Source organism: Antrostomus carolinensis, unplaced genomic scaffold (assembly GCF_000700745.2).
Source record: "Antrostomus carolinensis isolate BGI_N321 unplaced genomic scaffold, ASM70074v2 scaffold11522, whole genome shotgun sequence".
Classification (NCBI taxonomy): Eukaryota; Metazoa; Chordata; class Aves; order Caprimulgiformes; family Caprimulgidae; genus Antrostomus; species Antrostomus carolinensis.
The window spans coordinates 9964-29164 of record NW_010300186.1 but is presented as its reverse complement, the minus strand read 5'-3'; the positions used below and the strand labels follow the sequence as shown (position 1 = coordinate 29164).

Below are 19201 nucleotides of genomic sequence, written 5' to 3'. Positions count from 1 at the left end.
TTTAAATATTTAATTAAAGAAACTCTTAATGCCTCCTGCTTTTAAAAAGATGTCTAACATGTTAAATAAAATTTAAAAAACAAAAAAATCAAATGGGAGATGGCAAAAACACAGCTGTGGCCTGTTGGACCAGATACAGTGTCAGTTGTACCCCTGGGCTCTTTTCACATAACAGATCATAAGCACTTTTGGTTGTTGTAAGCTCAAAGAAGAGATGGCATTTTGGGAAGACTGTCTCTCTCATGAATAATTAGAGGTAAAGAATGAGGCATTCTGCAACATGCAGCTCCAATTCTGTCTTTAAATATGTGGCAAACAGTGCCATTGCCAACTCAGTAGAGAAAGCGAGCGTGTGCGTGGGTGCGGGTGGGCGAGGGGGTAAATTTCATTTCAAGGGCTGATCTCTAGACAGTTCCACAAGCTAAGCAAAGTGTGCCTAATATTGTAATTCCAAGGGGATGCTTGATACTGCATAGTAAAATTGCTTATTAAATTACAATCAGGAAAAAAAATCAGGAGATAGACACTGTTCAGCTGCCAGCATAGGAGAAAAAAAGGCTGAATTCAAATTATTTGAATAGCAGTGTTAGTGTTCTTTTACTGTGTGAAAATAAAATTAGCTTGTCACTGATATAATTATTAACGTAGGAGATGAGGCAGAAATACAATTTGGTTCCTAATACCCCTTCTGCCTCTACTCCAGACCCCCCAAAAGAGAGAAAATAACCTAAAATGGGCTTGCATAAGGGCTTTCTGATAAAGGGAGCTGTGACAGGTTTCATTGCTACAGTAGTAAAATGTAGATGATTTATAAATTATCTTAATTTGAAGGTGGGGCATTGTGCAAACAGTATTGCATTTATTATTTTCCCAGCTAGATCAAAATGTAAAAAGCCGTGTCCAGTATCAGTAACACTGTTTATTGCTCTAATCAGAAACAGGAAATATAGTTTCACTGCTCTAAACCTTATGTGTTCTTTTATTATGCATGAGCAGCTATTACGACTGTTCAGTCATATACATCTCTTAAGGTAGTCATATTGCAGTCTCCACCTTTTGAGCGGCTTTCAAATAAATAAAACAACTTTTTTGCATAGAAAGATATTCTGCAAACATAATTAAGTATTGAAATTTACATTTTTATGCATATAACATCTTCATACGTAAGATGAATCCATTGTAAAAATTTTAGAGGTTTTGCTTCACTTTGTCATTACAGCCAGCATAGAAGAATTTTATTTTACATTACAACACTGAACACATCTTACGCCCTTGAACGTGAACTGCCTTGAATTTTGTCAAGAGTCTGTTCTCCATTCTCATTTTCACACTCAATGAGCCACTACTGTTTCAGTCCAAAAGGCATCAGTCAGTAAAGCCGTATCACAAACCTAGTTGTAGTCGAATCAGATTCCTTAAAGCTCATTTATATTTAGCTAATAGTCACAGATCTAGCTGCAAATGCTGCTCAAAATGTGACCTCTTTCTTCAGTATAATTTGGGAATCAGGTTTATGAAAAGGACACACTTTAAAAAATAATTTTCCTATTATGTTACAGACATTAAAAATAAAATCTCTAAATACCCAGACGCCTTTTATTTGCATGTCTAGATTTATGTTCTGCCTACAAGTAGATATTTAATTATTAACATAAGACTTTTAATTAAAATTCAAAAAATAATAAACGATTAATAAAACTTTCCAAATTAGAAATCTGGCTCATAGTAAATTTGTTGTTTCATCAGTTTGTCTTGATAAACAAGGTCTTGCAGTCACACAACTAACGAAACTGGTAGACTTTTTTTCCTGTCATCTCCTGAGATCTCTGATAAGGAAAGAAAATACGAAATTATTTCTTTTGCATCCTCCTTCAAATGCTGGTGTCACTGCAGAAAGTATCTTGAGTGGACATAAAGCAAAAGGCAGCAAGGGGAATTGTTTGGTAAGACGAGGTTTAGACAGTGAACTCTTGTGTTGGAACAAGTGTATCATCTTCTGGATCATTTGTCAGCCAGGACTGATAGGCTGCTGACAAGGGAGGGCTTTGAGGGTGTCTCATGTGATACAGATCAGCAGGAACGTTGTTTACCTTTTAAAAAGTGCGTATGTGACTTAGGCCAGGAAAATATTGTCTTCAAAAACCTGCAGAAGCCGGGGATCTAAGGATGGAATTACATCAGTTTGGCAATAAAATGTTTAAAAATAAAGGACTAAACCTGATCCAGTAGAAAGGATGAGGCCCATAACTCTGTGGTGTGAGGAGATATTTTGAACTACAGTCTGCAGTTAGACCCTAAAACTGTCTGTTTCTCAGAGGACACGTCGTTTGGTTGGACAGCTCAGTGTGTAGTATACATCTGAGGAACTGAATATCTAAATCTTGCGCTGTCTCAGGGAGCTTGGACTCACATATCCCACCCTAACACCATTGCAACTGGCCCATGAGATCAAACACCAAATGCTCTTACCCAAATTCTTTAGAAGGTTTAAATATTCCCTGAGGAAGAGACAAGAAGTTAGCCTGGTCTTTCCTTGGAGAATGTCCTATCACAAATCTCTTTGTCATCCTATATCTCCATCCTCATACCCATGGTTCCCAAGTGGAAGAGCTGTACCAGGAAGGAACTAGGAGCATCACACCCAGCAGTGCTGGCTGGGGCAGGCTCAGAGATGGCAGCAGGTGGGGCATAAAGTTCTTTGCACCTCTGACGTGCCAGAGGAGTGATCCAGCCACCAAGTTCCTGGATCAAGAAAAGGGGATAGGGGATGTTTGGAGAAAAAAATACAAAATAAAGTATTACCTTTACCTTACTACTACTAAAATCAGTAGGTGGTTTGCCACTGAATTCAGCCACAACTGGCAAAGCAAAGGCTTTTGAAGGCTTTTTTTTTAAAAAAAAGGCTTTTAAAACAGAGGCTTTTAAAAAGCAGCTGCAAAAAATGTATTGTCGTAGAAAGGTCATCTGAACCATCACACAACATAAATGTTAACTGTACATGTTTCATCAGCAGGTGGGACTCGGTGATGAGAGGTTAGCTTACTGGCACATCACCACAGACACAGAGCTTTGCCTCTGAACACTTTTTGGTAGAACAAGCATGTTCTTAGTCAGTTGAAGTCAAGCGTCAACAAGAAGCAGACAATTTTTAATATATGCAAAGCAAATTAAGAGAGATTTACATACTTGTTTTTAATTGTGGCTTCTCTTCAATTGCCAAATGGATGTTCTAGTTCATTTCTTCTTTTGTTTCTGACAGAAATAATTACAACACTGAGCAGAATCTATTACTGCTTGTTGAAAGCAACTACTGCTGTGAGCTCGGCTCTACTGATTGCCTCCTTCTACCATCTAGTGGCACCTTAAGCATCCTGCTTTCTCTCTCTACTTATGTAAAGTTATGTGGAGAATGATAATAAATGTATACTTTTGAAAAGAGAAATGTATCTGGGAAAGAAATACATAGTTGTTAAGAGGGAAAATAGTTTTCATACATAAACTATTTATGGGAGAATAGACCAGGTTCAATGGTATAAACTACTAATATCAGAGAAAAATAGTGTATACTGTGATCTTGTAAAGAGTAAGTCAGGTTTGTTGATTGAATTCTTACAGATTTACTTTTTTTTGTGGTAGCACTTGGATTTTAAGTTGAAAGCTGCAGAATGAAACTATTCAATATCCTAAGGAAGCATGTTTTAGAAACACACTTGGTTTGCTGTTTACCTGGATATTTAAAGGGAACAACAAAAATTTAAAGAGATTATCAAGAGTAAAGAATAATAGAAAGGCTACAGTTTCCTTTCTGCTTGCACAATTTTATTAAGTGCTTTCAGTGCTCCATTTTGCAATAGAGCTTTCTATTTCATTTAAGAAAAAAGATTAAATGTCAATGTTAATTAAATGGCAATTAAATGTCAATAGGAATTTCAGGCTTGGGATATTTTCAGTCAAAAGGCATCTTCTGACTAATTATATGACTCTGAACAAACATGAGTCATCTAAAATGCTTTCTGTTCTTTGAACTGAGATTTTCTGTTTTTTCACAAAGTGCTGGTTTTAGTGAATTAGGTTACAAATGAAACCAATTTTTTCTCAAATTCTGAAGAAGGTATATTTCTTCCTTTTCACTTGCAGCAAATTGACAAAGCAAATTGACAAAGCAAATTGACAGAAGGCAGAATGTAGAACCTCAGCATCCAGGATTCCTTTTGTTTTCTTTTCTTTTAAACCTTTGCTGTTCTGTATTCTGGTCATATTGAGAAGTTGTCAACATATTTTCCAGGGTGGAAAAATCCCCATAAGGTGGACTGCTCCTGAAGCTATAGCTTATCGGAAGTTCTCTTCGGCAAGTGACGCGTGGAGCTATGGGATTGTAATGTGGGAGGTGATGTCCTACGGTGAGAGACCGTACTGGGAGATGTCCAACCAGGATGTAAGTACTGCCAAAGGCTAATTTGTGGGTTGTTGAAATGTTCCTTGAAAATGATTGTCACTCCCTGCCCTGCTTTGCTTTCTCATTCACTTTCTAGACTGGAACCTCAATTTATTTAAATCTGCATAACTCTATGAACTTCCATGGGAGAGTTAACTTATGAAACCTGAAGAAGTGTCCCTCTATAACTGAAACCTTGACTAGCTTCCTCCTGTGGAATAAAGACATACTACGAAGAGTCGTAGCCAGCTTGTGAGGTTCTGATGCTGACTATATATGGATTTCACCCAAATCCCTGGGAATCTGCATCAGATATGCAAGTTGATGCAGTTCTCAGTCAAGCTATAAATCAAAACTTGAGGGAATACTGGAAGTACTCTGATGATAAAGTAGTCCCATTATCTGCAGTACTGTCTGACAGTACCCTTCAATGGGCATACATGGTTAAGTTCTGAAAGTTAAGCTTCCATGAGAAATGTAGTTGCTAATTCTTCTTTCTAAGAATTAAATGTATTCTGTTTTCCTTAAAAACTCTGTATAGGCTTAACCACAGTGCAGGACAATAGTCCTTCATCACAAAGTTATGTTTTCTTCTGACTTTTTTTTTGTGAAAGTTGTGGCCAAATAAGCCTTTCTATTAAAAAACCTACGTTTGCTTCTAGTAAAATTGAAGGCTTGTCCTAGAAAATGAAGCATGGGAAAGGGGGAACGCCTTTTTCTCCACTACAATTTAAATTTTCACTAATTCTCTTGTTTGATGGATCCCCATGACAGCTCAAACTGGTATATTCAGTCTTCACACCAGCCATCAGTCTGTGTGTCAAAATGCAGAATATCAGTCAACCCATCTTAACCTCTCTCATGTATGTGCCTAGAATACCTTTGTTTTGGTTCTGAAGAGTTGACAACTTTTCCCAGATGGCTCTTTTTATATTGTTGCTAAGTTATTCAGCTGTTCAAGTCTAGTTGCTTGTTAGGGTTGATCAGTCATTTGGGGATAAGGATCTGAGAGAGACTTTCATTTAAAAAACATCATTTCACAGTGTTTCGGGAAGAAAAGAAAAAAACCCAACCAAACCACTCAGAAAAGACTAGCAGAACTAATAAAGCCTTATTCCCTTTAGATTTGTACTCTACAGCCTCACCAGCACTATAATCCTAGTTCTCTCCAGCATTTCTCTTGTGAGTTTAGTCTTTGGAATTAGACCACCTCTCCTGTACATCCTTCTCCCCTGACAATGCCTACAGTCTCCATCCCTCCTCCACACATCTACCTGCCAGCAGCTCAGCTCCCTGCTGTGTTGCCTTCAGCCTGTTCTCTTCCCCTCCATCACAACCTATGGCCATGCCAGTGGTGAGAATTCAGAAAGCAACCTCTCCACTTAGAGTATACTAATTATTCTGCTACAGCACGAGGACAGCAGCGTTTAATTGCTCCTACATTCAAAATACAAGTATCTTAATACAGAATAATGATGCTGACTCCTGGGGGCTCTCCCTGCAGTTCAGCAGCACGCAGCACAAAGGACTGGAGCCTTTTCTCTGGAGCCCTACTCACAGGCTTTCAGCGCCCAAATGTTAACAGTGAGTACCTGTGACCTTCTAAATACATTTAGTGACTCCAAATGTCACTGGGAAATTTCAAGTTATTAGATGTACCGTAAAGCTTACTTTGCTGGCTATTGGGACATATGTTTTAGTACAATAAATTACCCTGAATTCACAGGAGCTTATTTTGCAGAAATAATAGGACTTTCCCAAAGGTCAGTGATACTGTACATATGGCAGAGAAAGTAACAGAGAGGGGCACGTACTAAACAGATTCATAAAAGACACATTATGCAAACAACTGTTGAGAAGGTCTTGCATAAGTACAGTCAGAGGTTCTGCTACAGCAAAGTACCTGGCAACATAAACTATTACAACACTTTGTGTTTTGATCATAATAAAATGTTTCTCTCTAGTTAGCAATACAAAAAAAATATTGAATTGAGTGGGTTTTTTGTAAAGTACCGTAAGTTTTCCAGCTTCACAGAGCTGGGTCTATTTTTTTCACATTCCATCTTACAAATTGCTTTTCTAATTAAAGAACTTTGGGAAATTAATTCACTTTCTCAGACCATGGCGAAGTGAGTGATGTTTTGGGTGGCTGCCAGTGAAATGTTCATTTCTTACATGCATAACAGAGAAGCCAATGATATGCCCAGCCTTACCCAACGGGAGGCACTGGTAGGGGAAGCGAATTCAGCACTCTCTGACGCGGTGCCTGTTTACCATGTGAACACATCTGCAGTCAGATGAACAGTAGGGGCTGAACTCAGTCTACCAAGAGTCTCTTGTCTGACCTCTCAGTTACAGCAGTCAAATCATGAGGAGCCAGCACAGGTCTTGCGTTAGCAGAGAGTCTGAGCTAACACAAAAACAAGTGTTACACTGATACCTCTCACCTAAATAAACCCAATCTGATTTTCAGGAATTACAGCTGTTTGCGAGTACCCATCAGGTCAGTGCAACCCAGAGAGACCCAATGCCCCTGCAAATCTAGTGTCCTCTGCTTATCCCCTGCAAATTCCTAAACAGGGATTTGGAAGCTGAACTCTAGGCAACTGAGTTTGAAAATGTCTCTCATAAATTTTTTAATACTGTATGTAGTATATTGTAGAGGTTTAAAAATGTTGCTAACTTTGAGAAATGTTCTTGTTTAAGTAAATAACCATTTTATTATTGTGGTAAGTCACTTCAGACCTGTGTTGGTGCTGATTAATGCACTTCTTAGATGTGTGGCAGGCACCAGAGGTGTCCATTAATTAGGGCTGCTGCACAGTCTGTCATGTCTTATTGCTTAATTAATAAACATTAGCTAAGATATTGAACTTTCCAAGGAAACTAGTGTACTGATGAACAGATTGTGCTAAGAGCCTGGCTTGCTAATGCTCATGTGAGGAAAGGAAGATTTATATTCAATGCATTTGGTTTGTAGAGCAGCTGTGAGTGAAGTCTACTGGGACACCTGTTAGAGGCCACTGTATAAATCAGTGCATGTTGCAGAACTACAGGAGGGGTTTGTTTTTTGGTTTTTTTAAAAAGGAATATTTAATGGATTGTAATCAATATGCAAGAAAACTACTGTAGCAAAAAGAATGCAAGTCTGTACACTTATGGAAGTTTCTTGTAATAGTAAAAATAACTTACCCTAATATAGTTCTTTCAACCCACAGATATCAAAACACTTGGCAGGCACCTGTACCATGAGGCATGAGCAGCTGCCTCTCCCTCCTGGTAGATTTTTCAGATGTCAGCAGGACACAGGGACAATGTCCCTCTGGACTTTCTTCTGTCTCAGTCTCATTAAAAAATCTGTCAGTTACCTTTCAAAAGCAAAAATCTATGTTACTGTTAATAACAAAACTATCAGAATGATTACAGCTTAATTTTCAGATGCCATTTTTGCCAGTTGCAAATTATTTTGAAACTAAACATACATAAATTTTACGTAGAAGTCCATAAAACATTTTTCAGATAATTTTGGTATCATAATTAATATTTAATATTAACTCTGTCTTTGACCTTTCCAGCTATGTCTACCATCAAACAAAAATGATAAAATGTATTTAACAAACTCCAGTGTTTAATATCATCTGTGTACTATAATACATAAAAGAATAGCCTCTTTATAAACATAAAAGCCTAACTATTAAAAGGCACAGAAATAACTAATTAACTTTAAAAAATATTCCCTTTCCCCTATAGTTTATATTCTCCCCTGACAAAAGATTTACTTGTAAAAATACATCCTTCCCATTTTACTGACCTTAATGCTGACCCACAAGACTTTCTAAACACTCATCTCTGAAAAGAAACCTACAGCCTCTTTCTTATTATTTGATTGCAGCTCAGAATATTTGTATATTTTCCTCCTTTTCATAGCCATGAAGTGTTTGTCACAAAACCAGACCTAGAGAGCAGAAATCAGCCTTTCTGTTAGCAGACTCGGGGCTTCATACGTATAGAAACTAAGCTCATGTTCCTATTCTTTTGGCTTGAAATAGCTGGGACATTGATTTGCCAGTGTGGAGAGTTACCCTGATTGCTAGCACTGTTGCTGTATCATTCTTGTAGAAACAAACATTTAGGCCCTTTCACGATTAATGTGGTGCTTCTTCTTATATAATATCTAATCACATATTACCAAGAAAAATGTAATCCTTCTTCCCTTTTAGGTATATGGATATTTAGTTCCTCTGTTCAGAGATAGGTGCTATGCAAGTAGCAAAGCAGGAGTACAGAATAAGGAACTAAAAAGCTCTAATTCTTCCTTTGAGACTTGATTCCCATTGCAGTATTAGACACTTATCACATCCTTAGCTTCTTAGACTCTAAAAATAATAGTTGCCTCACAAGGGATACTAATGAGGCAATATGTTCAGTTTATTTTTAAAAAGTGATGGTATTAATGAGAAATTATAATTATCTCAGTAGCAGCTGGCATTTCTCTTCATACTGAAATGTTCCTTTTGAACAAGAGAGGAAACCAAATGCACTGTAACTTCTTTTTCAAAGATGTAGTAAAATAGAGTGTGTCAGAGAAAATAAAATGTCTGGGAAATTGTAGTTGCTTTTGGTTTTTGTCCTGAATACGTTATTTCAGAAAAACCTCATCAGCTCTCTATTGTGTGGAGTGAATGCTGTCTCATAAAAGTAGAGAAGCTTTTCCTTTTCCTTTGATTTAAAAACAAAATGCCTTTCAGAAATTAATTATTTGCAACAGGTACAATTAAAAGTAAAGATTATGATGTCTGCATTTCTGGGCTGCTAAAGATTGCCACTTCAGGGACAAGGATCAACAGCCCACACTGTAACAAACACCTGTGTTTTATGAAGCCACTTTGGACAGACTGCTTGAGATCCATATTTTTGACAGTTTTGTGAATAAAATTTCCTGCACATGGGGTTGAATTTCACCCATCCTGAGCCTGCAACAGGAGCAATCTGGGGGCATATCCATCGTTAGGAGACACGGGTTTAGAGGAAATATTCCTCTGTCAGCCTGAGGGTATTTTTTCCTATAGCAGCCATTTTGGCAGCCTGGATTTTGGACCACTGAAATAAATCCCAGGGAAATAAACAAGTAGCCAGAAAGGTGGGTGGAAGGATTATCATATCACTTACTGCTAGATATCACCTCTGGATGTGCGTGGCCAGTCCTGTCTGCACGTATCTGATCTGTCAGTGCTCACAGGCACGTTAAATTCAGAGACCCCTATGGCAAACAGTGGTGCCTCTGGAGCAGCCTGTGCTTCCCAGCGCTGTTGCCGATGGGTCTGAAACTTACCCCGTGCAAATCCAATTCCCTGTCATGGGTAGAGAGTCAGAGTGAGTTATGGACTTCACTTAAAAGAGAGATGTAATAATATATTTATTGACATAAAATAGTGAACTATCAAAGTTCAGAGGTTAATGTGACATTCATTTAACAGGACTCGCTGGCGAGGTTCACTTGATTGTTTACTGCAGAGAGGACAGGGTCAGACAAAACTGTCAGGGGGACCCTCACATTGAGTCATAAGGTTTTGGAAAGGACCCCTCTGCTTTCTAAACTCTTTCTCAGAGAGGAGTCTAGGTGCAGCTAGATTCAGTCCTAGTCCCAGACTTCATCAATGGTTTATAACTAAAGGATTATATATATATATGGGCAATCAATCCTTTGTATCACTTAACTAAGATTTTGCAGTTTAGCATGCTGTTACCCACTTACTGAGGATCTGGTGCAGCAAGGAATCTCTCACCCTCAAGGAGTAACGTAGAGAGGTGTCCCCACTCAAGGTTAAGGCTATATGCTATAGGACCAAGTCACCTCATTTTATAAAACTCCAACACCCAGCTGTGTACAGCTACAAGAGTCTTGTTCCATTCTCTACCGTGCCATGAAGGGGAGCTAAGGTCCTAATGCAGCTTCATTATTCTTCTGTATTTGCATAATGCTTGCAGCATAAGCATTAGGCATTGCTAAATGGAGCCAACAACATTAATTCAGAATTCAAAAAGAGAATGGGGATATATTCCAGGATAATACAATTGAATGCATTGAAGCTACAGCTACTGCTATAAAACATTGATTTGCTGTAAGCAGTTTAATGTACCCCCTTCCAGCTGCATTAATATGCCTGCAGCACGTCCATACATCTGTGTGAAAATGATCAATGTCTCCTTAAAGCAGAGTGGGTATAAATGCAGTAGGTATGTTTCTCATAAGTGCACTGTGTTGTTATAAATATTGTGTACAATCATTTGTATTTTAGAGAACATTTAGCATTGGATGGATTTTTTTTGTGGAAGGGCTATTTGAGCATGGTAGGGTTGATCTTTTTTCCTAGCTTTGTTTTTGATCAGGCACTTAATATCTTTCCATTCTTTTACATACAAGAAATCCTGACTATGTAATTTCTGTCATCATCCCCACTGCTACCACCACTCATTTCAGAATTTAACTTTGCCTCTTATTTTTTAAACCTTACATGGAATGAATCCAGCCAGCTTTTCATGGACCTTACCTACTTTTGTTACTTTCCATCATGCAGGGCTCCTAATGTTCTTTTCAGACAATGTTTTGTTACCAATGTAACTAAAAATAAGCCTCCCTTCTCTGATCAAGCCTTCTACTCTGATCAAATGTAATTTTTCATACATGTGATTTATCCGTGACATCACATCTCTTTCTTTCCAAATCCTGACCAAACACATTTTCCACATCTGAATCTGACAGTTTTACTCACTTCAGGGTATATGGTAACACCATCATTTTATTAACTTTTGTTTAGTCACAAACAACTTGGACATCCAGGTTTCTGCAATAGGCTGTGCAAAGTAATGTTGTGCTTTGTTGTAACTCAGTGTGTGGGACCTAATTAATCATACTCTAATGATCAGCAGAAAGATATTATCACCAAGTAAATTTTCCAGGTGCTGCCATGTGTATTTGTAGTGCTTGATTGTATCGTGACATTGCTCCACACTAACACTTTGTCAGGACGCAAATATAAGAGCATCCCAGTATGCAGTGGCCGTACGAGGTTGGCTTGTGGCCCTGTGACCCCATTCAGTACAACATCGACCTGCAGGCAGATGAAAACAACAGTGATAATGGTTAGTTCTTTCTTCTCCTCCTCTTTTCTTTCTTTCTTTGAAGAGGATGTGCACTAAAAAAGTGCCTACTGTGTTTCATGTGCCTACAAAATACTTTGCATCTCCTCTGGTCACACTCCTGCCAGTCCTGATTCCTTGAGTGAAGCCCTGGAAATGCATAAAGTGAGGGTGGCTCTGCTGTTAATTGTTATTGCTAATTGTAAACGTTACACTGTCCTTTCAGCATTTAACTCAAATGCATTGTATTTCTTTAGGTTATACTGTCTATTGAAGAAGGCTACAGGCTTCCAGCTCCCATGGGCTGCCCAGCTTCTCTTCACCAACTAATGCTTCACTGCTGGCAAAAGGAGAGGAACCACCGTCCAAAATTTAGTGACATTGTCAGCTTCCTAGACAAACTGATCCGCAATCCCAGCACCCTTCATACCCTCGTGGAGGACATACTTGTGTAAGCCTCTTTTTGGTATTTTTGTTCTTTTATAACGCATGGTGGCTATCATTAGATGTTTTAGGGCATTAAGTAGGGGTGGGGGAGAGCCATAAAGTTCTGAATTCACAAATTCAAATAACTTTAATTCTCTTTTAGAGTTTGGTTTATTGTTACTAAACTGTTGCATAAGGATTATTTTTCTCACGTCATGCAGGTTATATTAGGTATTTTTCCTTTTTTTTTTTGTCTGAGCTCTGTTTGTGCACTGTCTATCCTTAATCTTTCTGAATCTCTTTGTTCTTTTTGGTTTTTTGTGCTTCTCCTGTGTGCTTATTTTCTCTTTGTAATTTTTTTCTCTATTCAACAGCCTGTCTCTCCATCTGACAGTGCTCAAGCAATTTCTGAACTGCCTTGGAGTAATTTCCTGCAGAAAGCAGTTGTGTCTTAGCTTGTTAAATCTTTATTTATCTGCAGAAGAATGGCAACAGTGACCAAATAAGAGATTATGGCATTACCATTCCACAACAAATTCTTGATACTGTTGCCCAAAGTTTTTTCCATTAATAATATTACAGAAATTAATGCAGCCACAGGAAAAGCAAGGCTGTGGTGGACAGATTTGTCAGTTTTTGTATTAAGCTGTCCCTGGATATCAGCTGAAAACAGTGAAGGTCCAGGTGGCCTCACTCTCTTCGTTAGATGAAATTCACCTTAAGATAAAGGTGCTTACATAGAAACCCCCTGGATTTATAAGGGGTTCTTAAGGCCTGGGTGAGTCTTTCAGTGGGTTAAGAGGAGTTTTTATATGATTTGGAGAAGGGCTGAGCAACAAGGCAAAGACTGAGGCTGATATCTTGCTGTGGGAAAGGTTGAATGGAGAGGTTACTAGGAAAACCTAAAGTTAGGGCTACAGCCATTTAATCTAGTGAGACTTGTGGGATTTAATGCCCATGCACTGGAGTTAGTGGTCTCTGTGTGTGTGTGTGCATAGAAATATATATATGACTTGCTACTTGTACCCAGGTCACTTTATTTAGCATCAGAATAATGCATTTTTATTTGTTCTTATTTTAAAACATTACTTAAGATCTAAAAACTCAATGCCTGTTTTCCTGCAGTCAAGCTCCTACTGAGCTCACCTGCTTGGGAAAGTTTTTCCATTTGTTTGGGAAAGCTTGATGCAGTCAGTCTGAATGATTATTGTGTTACTGTTACGAGGTCAGCAGTTATTCTATAGAATAGTACAATCATAGAGTAATTCAGGTTGGAAGGGACCTTGGTAGATCTTTAATTGAGGTTTGTACTTAACAGTGTTCTCCTGTCCTTTGGTTTATCTCTATAATTTTGATGATATGAATGAAAATCAGTGTGTTTACTGTATTTGAATATGTGTGGTTTAAACTCAGTAAGTTAAGATACCAAGGTGTGTTGCTTCCTACATTATACATAAGTCATGTTCCATCAGTTAATGTTGGTTGGCTTTTGCTGTCTAAATTTCAATTTTAAATAAATGATATCTTTCTCCTAAAGGCTATCATAAAGCATTTATAAACAACAAGTGTGTTTTTTTCCTACATTCTGTTCCTGCAGTTTCTCTACACAAAATGTACAAAGTCAATGGAAGTTGTGGGTCCTCACCAGTGAGGTACACAACAGAAGACTGGAAATATATGCCCCAAAATTGGAATCTTTTTTTCTTTCCATCTTTAATCTACATAATGCTATGTAAAATCAAAGATATAAAATGTTATTATTTTTGCTTCTTTTAGAGTTAGTTTTAGGTTTGAACACTGTAATCAATGTATTCCCATTCTATAATGGTATAGCAGTAAGGAACCATTTGGGGGTTTTTTGTAGATAAATGTAAAAATCTTCTTGCGGTGTTTTAACATTTTAAAATTAGATCTCATGTTAAGATTTGGTTTATTTTACTCTACTTTGACTACTGTATTTACAAATTATTATCATCCTGAACATACAAGATCCAGAAGGAAATGCTCTGTGGGAACAAAAATAAGAGCAGTGGGAGAGGTCTGTTCCTCAGTTTGTTGCTGAGCTGCAGTGCTTTAAAAAAAAAATGTCTAGTTTAGGTAGTGCAGCTTGACAGACTAACAAGATCTGCAAGTTTTAGACAATGGGTTAAAGAGATCTGCAGTTAAGAACTGACCTTTACAGCTCAGGCTTCTCTCTCATTCCTTCCTTTCATAAAAGCAATGTCTCCCAAAGTAAATTGAGTCTTGTACTGCTTTGGTAACCTTTGCATTTTGTTTTTACAGAATGCCAGATTCACCTGGTGAAGTTCCAGAATATCCTTTGTTTGTTTCAGTCAGTGACTGGCTAGACTCCATAAAAATGGGTCAGTATAAAAATAACTTCATGGCAGCAGGTTTCACAACTTTGGATATGGTTTCAAGAATGAGTATTGAGTAAGTATGTAATCTATTATCCCTACAGTGACTAATCAATCTGAATTTCTTTGGGTGCTGCAGTAATGTAATTATCGTGATGTATGGAACAGTGCTTTCATTTCCTTTAAGCTAATAAAAGACAAATACAGTTTTTTACCAAAACAATGCAGGAGAAAGATGTGATTAAGAGACCCAAATCTGACAGTTTAATTCTGTGACCATACCAAATGCTGCTAAAGGTCAGGCAGGGAACATCCTTAACTGTTTCTTGGGGAATCAGTTTTGATCTAGACCACTGAAATCAGTGGCAAAAATCTTTTCTTACTTTGCTGTGAAAATCATCAAGCCTATGTCAGTCCTCACAAGGAAGTTGTTCCACACCTTGCTGCCCTTCTTCAGCTGTCTCTGAATCCCCTCTGTCATGTCTGAAATGACAACACTGCTTAAGGGTATAAGGGTTTAGGCAAACTAGGGATTACTATGGTAGCATAATGATACTATCTATTTTGTTCTCTATTCCCTTCCCAATCACTCCTAATTTTTTATTTGATGCTGACACTATCTGTATTAATAATGGCAATGGTCAGTTAAGACTCAGTAATTCTACATGTGAAGTTAGGACTGATTTTCTCCCATGTGTATCACTTTACATCCACCTATGTTGAATTTAATCTGCTGCTTTATAGCGTAGTCATTTAGCCTTATAAGATCCTTCTAAAGCTCTTCACAGCCGGCCCTGTCCCTTACTGCCCTGAACAATTCAGTCTCACCCACTGACTTTTTCACTTCTGCTCTCACCTGTTTTTCCAGACCATTTACTGATTTGTTAAACAGTAATGTTCGACGTTATCTCAGTTTCCTGCAGATTTCCATTGATGACTACATTGTAAAACCTGACATCTTACTCCTACCCTTCTGTCTTTCAACTATTTTAAGTCACGCAAAGATCTTCTTATTCCATAGCTCCTTATTTTCCTTAAAAAGCTTAAGCTTTGATGAGGAATCTTCTCTAAAGCTTTTGGAAATCCAAATAGGGTGTATCAAGTGAATCACCTTCCTCCATATGTATGCTGACTCCCCCACTGGAAACATATAATTTTATAAAACAAGACTTCTCTTTGCAAAAACCATAGTGATTCAAGGAGATAATTTATCCAAGCATCCAATAATTCTCTACTGTAGTTTCTATAATGCCCTGTAATGATTTCAAGCTCACAGGTCTGTAGTTCCCCAGATCTCCCCTGCAAACCTTTTATTTTGCCCGGCACCACTCTCCAGGCCTCAGGCACCAAGAAATTTTTAAGCAAGTGTAACAGAGCTGAAACCTTCCTCTCTCACATCCCTGTTAGTAATTCCACTACTTCGTCCTTGAACTCTTAAAACTCTTGACTAAATAACTCTTGACTCCTGTTCTGGAGGTGCGTTGTTGCTTGTTTTTTCAGTTTGTCCTATAACCTCTCCTGCAGTCACTTCAACTTCAGACAGATCCTCTGACAAGTACTCCATAAACGTTCTAGCATGAGAGTTACTTCCATTTCTTCCACAGTGAATATCAACTCAAATAATTGGTTTAGTCCTCTCCAAGTGGCCAGTCCTTCAGTGCTCCTTTATACCCTAATCATCATTAGACTCTACAGACACTCTGGCAGGCTTCTTGCACCCCAGTGAGACTGTGAAAAGTTTTATTTTATGAGTTTTATTATTAGGTGTCTTTTCCTGATTGTTCCTCAAGTTCTTTTTCAGCCTGCCTTTCTGTGCTTTTACAGATAATCTGCTTAAGGTTATTATCTTTTCTGCTTTCTTTCTTTAGATACCAAATCAGCTTTTTGAAAGATTCCTTCTTTCTTCAAATAACCTCTGTTACCCTCAGCCTCCTGGCTTCTTTCTCAGTTTTATCAGGCCTTCCTTGATAAGTGCTATGCATTGTTTCTGCATTTCTGATACCGCTTCGCCCCCCGGGAAGGTTTATTCTTTTATCTGGCTCTTTTTAGCTTCTAAGATGCTCAATATTTTTGCATAGTCCTTGCTGACCTTAAGTGTTGTGTATCATCCCCCATGTGGATGTGAAGCCCAAGCACACAATAGTCGCCGCTATCCATCGGCTCTTCATCTGGAGGATACAGAGCCAAGTATCTTGAACTGCAAATCTGAAACTCATAAAGGTCGTGTCACATCCCACGGGCTCCTTTACTAGCTATATTGTCAAACAATTTCTGAGGGTATCTAAACAGGCGATGACTATGCCATGTCCCAGCATGGGATTTGCACAATTGACAAGGCATATCTGAAGTTTCCTGCCCTCGCCACCTCTGTGATCTTTCTCAGCATATTGCAGTTGATGATGTTTAGAGAAAAAAGCTAGTGGATTGTGCTGGGCACTGAGGGCTGTTGACTTCATTCCTGCCAGGAATGTCAGGCTCTGTGGGTGAGGTACCTGCTCTGGGGTGCTGATCTACATGAGATGGAGGGAAATCTGGGTGGAGCTAGAAGATTCACTGCTATTCTGATCTTTAGATCATCTCTCGCCACTATTCCCAAATAATGAGAAGCACAGCCTCTGTTATGTCAGCCTCAGGACTGCAACAGTGAGGGCGTCAGCCCTGGTCCTTTGCAAGCAGAAGTGGAGAACATTTGCTACTAACACATTACTAAAAATGGGCTATTAGACCCACCTCTTAGGTTCTTCCACGAGATTTGGAAAAATCACTTGACTGCTAGTATCACAACAGATACCAGTGCTCTAACTACAAGATTACTTTTTCTTAAATGGCTGTCTTTAAACAAATTTGGAATCAACAGGTGCAGAAAACTTGAACATTTGCAACATTCTTATATGTCCCAGTCAGAAAAGTAAACTGTTCTGAAGTAGAGCAATTCATCGTATATTTATGGTCTTTTGTGTGCAAGATGTTTTACTATACTTGCATGCAAGATGAGACTTTTTGTTTTGCAGTGACATTAGAAGAATTGGAGTTGTACTCATTGGACACCAGAGACGAATAGTCAGCAGTTTACAGACTTTGCGGTTACACTTGATGCACATACAGGAGAAAGGATTTCATGTATGAAAGTACCAGAATCAACTGTGTTTTGTGCCTCAGCATTTCTAAAACGTAAAAAATATTCTCATTCTTCCCTTCTGCTCTTCCCAACTTCAAGAACTGCGGTCTCCTGTTCAGATTATAAAAGTACTTCTATGTCAATGCTTCCAAACTGGAATTTTTAATCACACTGCATAGCTCCTCCGCCAGTTATCTGCCGATAAAATCCTGGCCTACTGCAAGACTCTCACTACACTTTGATGAATAACTCAGCATGGATGTGTAACTTTGTATAACAGTATTTGGGAAACTTTCATGAACTTACTTGAAAGTAGTAATCTATTTGGCCTGGTGTGGCTTCTTTATTGATGTATTTAGAGTTTGCTAGTAGATCAAAAAGTATTTGACTTCTTTCATGTTCTGTGACCATGTAACTTCCAATACCAAATGTGCAATCAAGAAGAATTTTGACAAATATTTATTTTATCTCTTAATTAAATCCAAATGTATGGATCCTATCATTATATTACTTTATAATAGTTTAAATGCTGGTAAGCCAGTGCCTCAAAACATTAGTATTGTTTGCAGAAATGACTGATGATTTTATGTAGCGAGTTTTCATTGTGTGAATAATTGGGAGGATAACGAGAGAAATCTGTTTGAAATCTTAAGGTCCTTGATTTTTAATTACTTTAGCACTTGACACTTTTTATGCTTTAAATGTTAGATTAGGTTGGAAAACTTGTTCATCTTTGGGATTTTTTTTTTTTTTTAAATACTTGTCATTTGCTTCTACTACGTGGCAAATATTCACTGGAAAAATGATTGTAACATTTCCATAACCACGTGTAAAACATGGTTGTCAGCTATGTCGTGGCCACATACACTTCAGAAAGCTTTCTGTTCCAAAACTTCAGGCCTCTGCTGCTTGAACTAAGCATAATCTCCCCATCAGTGGAGTCGTGTGCTTATTCCCACAGGAGCAGGCTGGCCGTGTCATCCTCCAGTTGAGGGCAGTGGTACAACCACCCACTAATGCTGGAAGTTACACGCTGCGGTATTCGGTTATCTTGTACATAGGCAGAAAAGGAGATGTAGGACAGCAGTGTCATAAAATGTTGCCTTGAATCTACTTCTAACTGCTTTTAGAAGTAAAAAGCAGACTCTGCTGAAATGGAGTTCTGGTTGCTACAGGCTGGATCTTCATTTAGTACAGGTATCTAAATGACATCGAAGACCTTTAGAACTCTTCAATAGCCATATTTACATGCAAGAAAATGGCTGCAAAGGCCTAACATAATATTTGTACCTCTCTTAAGACTTACAGCTTTCATGTTTTATTCAAACAACTTACCTAGACGTGCTGGGCTACATTTCCAAACTTTCTCATGGGATATGCGCTACTGGGAAGAGGGGAGCGAGCGCATGTCTGCATGCTGGAGCAGTCACACGCAGATCTACCTGCATGTCACATGTAAACTGGGTGCAGATGCTGTTGTTGATTTACACATCGTTTGCAGGATGTTTTTGAGTTACGTGGCATTCCAATATACTCAAGCATTGCAACTCTTCTGTTAAAATGTGCATTTGGGTAATGAGTATAATATATGTGTATATCAAAATGAACTAACTATGTAATCATAATGATATTTACTGCTTAATTTACAGCTTGTAAATTAAAAGGTATTTCCTAACTCTTGGAAAAGGCTGCCATTGTATACTGGTGGCAAAGAAGGAAAATCAG

At 38.2% G+C, this 19201-nt stretch overlaps 1 protein-coding gene across 1 annotated transcript; it reads left to right on the top strand.

The window, feature by feature from the left end:
- Window positions 1-4285: 4285 nt before the first annotated feature.
- LOC114818338 (ephrin type-A receptor 6-like) lies at window positions 4286-14434 on the top strand (the record flags this gene model as incomplete). Its single annotated transcript, XM_029083767.1, has 3 exons — window positions 4286-4435; window positions 11833-12026; window positions 14285-14434. Coding segments are annotated over 3 exons (494 nt in total), but the record flags the coding sequence as incomplete, so codon positions are not given.
- Window positions 14435-19201: the final 4767 nt, after the last annotated feature.